Genomic DNA, 7,418 nt, shown 5'->3' with positions numbered 1-7,418 from the left:
CACAAACATGTTTAACCCCGCCGCATTTTTGCGCCTGTCCCAAGTCAGGAGCATCTGGCCTTTGTTAGTCTTGTATTATTTTAATTTTAGTTTCTTGTGTACAATTTAGATGTATGGCGTTCATTATCACTGGACTAGTATATATTTGTTTAGGGGCCGGCTGAATGACGCCTCCGGGTGCGGGAATTTCTCGCTTCATTGAAGACCTGTTGGTGACCTTCTGCTGTTGTTTTTTATTTGGTCGGGTTGTTGTCTCTTTGACACATTCCCCATTTCCATTCTCAATTTTACTACCAGCATATGCCATATGGAGGGAGGATTTTAAACACACAAACAAATATAGTTAAACTACAGGACACTACATGATATTATGTATTGTATTAATATATGTTGTATGGTGGAGGGATTTATAATTGATGATTCAATTTCAGAATGAGACCATCATCTCAAATTGAGGTAAAGTGTTCGCTGTGTCCCATGACGTTCCGGACACGGAGACAATTGAATAATCATCTGGCAGCTGCCCTACACAAACGGCTTTCGGTCGTTTGTGTTTGGTGTCCTGAAGAGAAGTCATACAGGAGGATGGTTGACCTTAAGGAGCATGTCATGGCCAACCACCGCAGTAAAATAGAATTCATGCCTTATAGCTTCCTGAGCGAAAACAATGGGTTTTTGATGGCAAACTACCCAGAGACCTATGCTAAGGTAATCCTATCATCCAACGAAAACTCGCAAGAAGCAATGAAAGCCAGGATTGAGGTTCTGGAATTCTTGAACAGGACTGACAACACCAACAGAAAGAAAGAGGATTGGACTCTAGGGTGGAAGTGTCCCAAGCAAAGGGTAAGAGGTACGCAAGAAGAAGAGGTTGAGTCGGAGAAAACCAATGGTATATATTCACATACACGCCCCACCATCTATGAAGGGTTGGCCCTCCAGCAACTTACTTTGGGACTTGGGGACTCTACAGCCATTTTCAAATTGGACCTTGGAGTGTCTATAAGATTTCAAATGATCCATTTGAATGACTAGGTTCTTAGAGACCACAAAATGCTTGACGCTCTGATAAGAAGGATGACAGCACTATTAAACATAAAATATGCAGGATCACATACCTTCTCTATCTCTATAGACGGTAAACTAAAGTCTATAGTGACTCCAGTAGTAGCTAGGAAACTATCAATATCATTGGAATATATAACAGATATAAAAACGTCAGATGAACTATTGCCAGGAAAACAGACAAAAGCCGTCACAAATCCTCTATCACCACTGAAAACACCATCAACATCTGATATTATTTTGGAAGACGACAGCGACAATGAAGAACCAGAGATTCTTAAGAAAGCAACAAGCCAGAAGAAGGGTAGAAAGACGACCGAGAAGGAAAGGATGACAAGAAACAGGATGAGGAAATGACATTAACAGAGGAAGAACAAAAGAGAAGGGAAGAACAGGAACAGGAGGAACACAGACGGAAGGTGGAAGAACAAAAGAAGCAGGAAAAACAAAATCAGGACGATGAAGTTAGACGAAAGGAGGAAGAACAAAAGAGAAAGAAAAAACAGGAACAGGTGATCAGACGGAAGGAGGAAAAACATAAGAAGCGGGAAACACAGAAACAGGAGATCAGACAGAAGGAGGAAGAACGTAAGCAGGAAAAACAGAAACAGGAGGAGGAAGTCAGACTTAAGGAAGCAGAACAAAAGATAAAGGAAAAACAGGAACATGAGGAGATCAGACGGAAGGAGGAAAAACGTAAGAAGCAAGACAAACAGAAACAGGAGGAGGAAGTCAGACTAAAGGAGGCAGAACAAAAGAGAAAGGAAAAACAGAAACAGGAGGAGGAGGAAGAACAAAGGAGAAGGGAAAAACACAAACAGGATGAGGAAATAAGAATGAAAGAGGAAGAACTAAGGAGACAGGAAGAGGAAGAAATCAAGAGATTAGCAGAAGAAACCAGGTCGAAGGAAGCAAAACTAATGAGACTGCAGGAAGGAGAGAACCTGCAAAGTGAATAATTTTACACTGCCAGTGAAAGAGCAGACCAACTTTTAAGGAGAGGTGGGATGCCACTTTTCCCAGCTGGGTGGAGGGAATGGGAGAAAGAAGAAATCGTAACTTTGATTACCATACCAGCTGAAGTGAAATGGCCCCCGAAGAACTGGAAAAACATGTCCCCTGAACAAAGATATTTCAACTGGGAGTATGCTAGCATTGCACTGGAGTTAAACACCGGGAAACAGCTTCAATTTTCAAAGGAGGAGCTTCTATTAAAGTATCACTTTTTGGCACTTCCAGGCACGAAAACCCCACAATCAACAGAGGGCAATACAATGACAGTTAAGTCGATACTATCTGTACCAATCAATTGCCAATATTATTAAGAGTAAAACAGACGATCCCACCACCTTTAAATTGCTTGATATGATTGAAGCATCATCATCAAAGAGAGACACAACAACAGACACTATCTTGAACACAATTGATGCCATGGGTGTACAACTAAGACTTGGTGAAGACCAATGAAGAGAAAGACAATTTATGAACAATTCTTTAAAATAACATATTTATACTGATATTTTTTTTTAATTCAGGAGAATTAACATATATTGAAGTTGGGGGAAGTGTAAGGCATTGGAAATACTTGTTATGATATTATAAATTCAGAAAAAAAAATATTCTTTTAAACATAACGGTTGTGTTCTTACGCATAGTAACTTGGCTCGCACGAGCAAGTAACACATTTTTTTTTTGTAATCAAAGATATGGCATTAATTTACTATTTTTTTATGGATTTCACAGGCCAAAGTTTCATTTTTTTTTGCCAATAAATTATAAGGGAAGGCATTTTATTAGCTAAAACATAGTTTTACAAGTTAGGTGTGTACAGATGTTGGTACTAGGATGATAATTATCAAGTTAATCAAATTTTTAATGTGTAAAACACTGGAAGTGAAATGATTTTTTCATTTGTTTACATTTTTGTTGTACAAGTGTTACGGCAGGGAATGTATAGAGAATAATACATGGCAAAATCCGTATCATATGTCGTATCATCCCGAGACATCAATATCAGCCCAAGGGCCTTTAGGCCCGAGGGATGATATTGGTCGAGGGTGATACGGCATGTGATACGGATTTTGCCATGTATTATACGCATTATCATATGTTTCAACAGAAGAGTATTATATGAACTGTTTTCTGATTCATAACACTGGGTTACCTTCAGATCTACTTTTGTCTTGTTTCAATGGCCTTACAAATGAACTGCTCAATTACTAATCCGAAGCACCTTGGTTACCTTACAATTTACGTGCTGTTGTTTTAAAAATATTTTGTTTATTTTTGTATTTTTTATAGTTGCATTTAGTGTGCCAAAAAAAAATAAAAAAATTTGACGTTCTTGACGTCACATACAATATGAAAACGACGTTCGTGACGTCACATACCAAACAATGACGTCATAAAAAAAAATTGAGGAAAATTTTTCATAAGCAAAAAAAACCCAAAACTGACTTTATGTAAAAAAAAAAAAAAAAAAAAGTAGGGGTGTGATAAAGGGTAGGGGTGCGATAAAGGGTATGCGATAAAGGGTAGGGGTGTGATAAAGGGTATGCTATAAAGGGTGCGCATCAAAGTTGCGCGATATGGATTAAACAGCAGGCTATTTATCACATATGCAAAACTACTGTATTTACTACTAAACATATGATAAATTTAATTACACATGGCTTACCTTCTTCGTGTTATATATTATGTAATTCCCGTATTTAGGATCATTTCTTGTAACCAAATATTCATATTTAAACGTCTTATATGCCTGATATACATAGGAAAATACTTCAACTGCAATTGTAAATTTACGGAGACTTGGTCGTCTGCCATTTTGTGGGGACAGAAACATGCGTTTTTATATCTTTAAATACCAATTCGTACCCTGGACAATTGATCTAATATCGTATTTTTAATACCACAGATGAGATATTTTATAAGTATACCCTGCCGGACACAAATATATTGTAAATATTAAGATGGTTGAAATGAACTATGTTGTATGTTATTTACTTAATATTATGTACTTACGCAGATCGTCTGCTAAATCAATGCGCGCGCAGTGGTGTCTGATTGTTTATTTCAAGCTTCTTTATCGATATTTTAGATGCTATAGCTTTGTTTTGATATTTTATGTATAAGGACAATGTTCGGACATCTTAAGATGATATGTATATTATGTTTTTCATTATCTGAATTTTTTTAAAGTTACGGCTTCCCGGAAAGGACAAGTTTCCATTGGATTAGTATGTCATGTGACAATTACAATTTAGTATATAAACGCGTGACCACTCAGCAATGGCAGATAGCCCAAAGTTCAAACCAAATAAAGCAACAATAACCTTAAGGTGAGAATAAGGGTAACATAATGAAGTTTAATGATATTTAATTAGCCGTCTTTTGTTCAGTAAGCTATCTCCCACCACGACGGACACCACAAATATGTATTTAAGGATTTATGATTCAGTACACTTGAACGCAACTGTTTATTTATATAGTTTTACGATGTTATAATTTTACATACTTTTAACAGTGAGCAAATAAAAACTGTTAACATTGGAAAGAGAACTTTACTTTATTGAACTTGGACACATACAAAAAGCATATGAATTTACACTGATGAAAACAATAGATGTTGGAGGACGCTCGTTCAAACATAAAAACTATGGAAAGCCGTTAGGGAAAAAATTAGCTCAGTAACACTCGAATACAAGGGATTGCGCTCAATACATACATATTAAACATTCTGATGACCATACCTGACAAGTAATTTAGGAAGTTTAATACAAATGTAGAGTTGCTACATGAGTCACATACTATATTTAAGTGTTATTAAAGTAAACTACCGAGTATAGGACAGGATGCTCTCGGGTGGCTTACAGTATTATCACAAGTATGTCTATGTGAAATTTGTTATTGTTTGGCCTAATCTATAAAAAACAAAAACAAAAAGAGGCCAATTTTAACCCTTCGTGACCCTTGTACCTTGTAGATGTGTAAAAACAATGAAATGTACAATGCAAACGTCTTCGAAAAAAACACATTATTTACTAGCATGACATTACATTATTAAATTAATCAAACCTTTTTTGGTTCGAAATATGACAAAAAATGTCCTTTTTGACATAAGTTAAATGTCCCTTGTTATATCAGTTAAACTACGAAACTGCAAAGGTTTGTCATCAAGTCTTGGTAGATATTTACATTTTTTGAAAGACGTTTTTTTTTGTGTGAATTCAAAACAGAAAGAAAGTCATTATATTTATACGGATATCTTACAATTTTTCATTTGAGCTAATTTTACACTCCGAAATTCAAACTGTAAAAATTGTTTTCACAACTTAACTGGTCGTCCAAATGTTTGGATTCATGCGTCACTGGTTGGTATTATAAATCATTGGCCTGATATGTCTAATCAGTTTTTACCATATATCTACATTTTATAAAATAATTACACATCTAGAGCATTCTACCTAGCCAGTGAAACACTTTATAGAAATTAAACAATACAATGGAGTATGTGAACAAGGAAATGCTTTTAATAGCATAACATATTGGTCAAGAAGTATAGATAATATCACTATGTGCATACAGGTTTTGTTCTTAAAACGACGATCATCAAGTATATCGAATTATGAAACTACCTGATTAGCTTTATCAATACCAGTGAACACCACGAAAACAGGTGGGCATAATAGGTCTTTTGTCTGATCTTCACAAAAACAGTGAATGCTGTCAAACCAGAAGTCAATGTATTCTGAAAAGACAATAAGTTAAATAAATAATATTCAACGCATTTTTTTGTAACGTCTATTTTGGTATCTTATGCCAAACTTATTTTAAGACAAATTTGACATTTCAAAAGAACAAAAATCCATTCTCAGTCTATATTTGAGTGTGAAAATATTATTCATAACATTGCTGTTTTTGTACATATTCTTGGTTTGTGAACTAATTTTGTTGTCATGGAGCAGTTTAAGTTATTATTACAAATACTGACAATTAAAAAAATGCACATTCATTTATGACAGTTTTACGAAAATTTCGACGATTTAAAGTAAGCTTGAAAATGATTTGTGTAGGTACCCAAAGATCTGGGTCATTTTCAAAGTTCGTAAAAATTCATGTACGGCCGACCTATGAGGAAAATACGGCTTGATCAGTATTTGAATGTTAGTGATCTGCATAGTGCATAAAAGAAATAAGGAAAAGGTACATGGATTTTCTTGGAAAATGTGCTCACAACTCTAAAATTACCTCAAACAACATGTTCCCACTCACAAAAATAACAAATATCGTATCAAAATTGAATTTTGTTTTTAATTACACAAAACTTACATTTTTCTGTTGTAAGATACAGATAAAATATACAATGTAGACTGATTTATAAAGACTTTAAATAGTAGCTGGTTATGGTTTCAGATTTAATCCGATTTTTATAATTTCCTTGATATTTTGTCAACTATATAACAAAAACACTTTTGCTTGCTATAATATAACTTTTAACACCCCCGTTTAGTACAAAACGCCTTAGCACTAACTCAACATTTCATTATAATAATGGGAGCATAAATAGATACAAATCTGTGAATGGCATCAACAATTATTGGAATTTAAGTAGATAAAGGAAGTACCTATTTATTAACTTGTCCACTTTGTAAAGGGATTTTTCACCAAAAATAACAGTGGAACATCACGTCCACATCATTATCATTATAATCAATTTTCTTTGTTTTATAGAAAAGGCGTATGTGGTGTCGAAGTATCATTGATATTACGAAATGCATTAAACGTGTTAATACGCTCACTAAATAACCGTCAACTACATATCATTTGAACTTTTTTGTTATTTAGTGGACATTTATGTTGTGTCCTAGCAGTAGACGTAGGTGACTAAATCAAAATCGGTCGTTGAACACAGTACTAATCGAATTATTAGAAATTATTTTAGTGCAGACGTTCACCATCTAATGATACCACATATTGAGTTATCAACCTGATTTCTATCAAGCATGTAGTCATTTTTGTAATCTCATTTTGTTTTTTTCAAAATTATCTTCCAAATTTATTTAGACTGCATATTTTAGACATTGTTCATATAAATACTTGATAGTTCATTAGATTAATTAAAATTGAATTCAATTGATTCAGAATACGTTTAGTATTCATGTTGACATCCAGAGTATACATATGACGTCACACTGTTTAGATGCTTAAGACGATGCAACAGTTTTGCAGACTCATTTATGCCGTTTGTAAGCCAAAATATTTAATAAATGACATTTATTTTAATATTTGGCATTATAATGGTCGCTAGGTAAACTCAATTTGCGACAGTAAACTCTACGTTTTACGAAGGC

At 34.5% G+C, this 7,418-nt stretch overlaps 1 protein-coding gene across 1 annotated transcript; it reads left to right on the top strand.

Moving 5' to 3' along the window:
• The first annotated feature begins 1,418 nt into the window (after positions 1-1,418).
• On the top strand, positions 1,419-2,024 carry LOC134705886 (uncharacterized). The gene has a single exon (XM_063564601.1). The coding sequence runs from the start codon at positions 1,419-1,421 to the stop codon at positions 2,022-2,024; it is 606 nt and encodes a 201-aa protein (XP_063420671.1).
• The last annotated feature ends 5,394 nt before the right edge of the window (positions 2,025-7,418 follow it).

The sequence above is a fragment of the Mytilus trossulus genome, chromosome 2 (genome assembly GCF_036588685.1).
Source record: "Mytilus trossulus isolate FHL-02 chromosome 2, PNRI_Mtr1.1.1.hap1, whole genome shotgun sequence".
Classification (NCBI taxonomy): domain Eukaryota; kingdom Metazoa; phylum Mollusca; class Bivalvia; order Mytilida; family Mytilidae; genus Mytilus; species Mytilus trossulus.
Note: the sequence above shows the minus strand (reverse complement) of the source record. Positions and strands in the feature narration are given on the sequence as shown.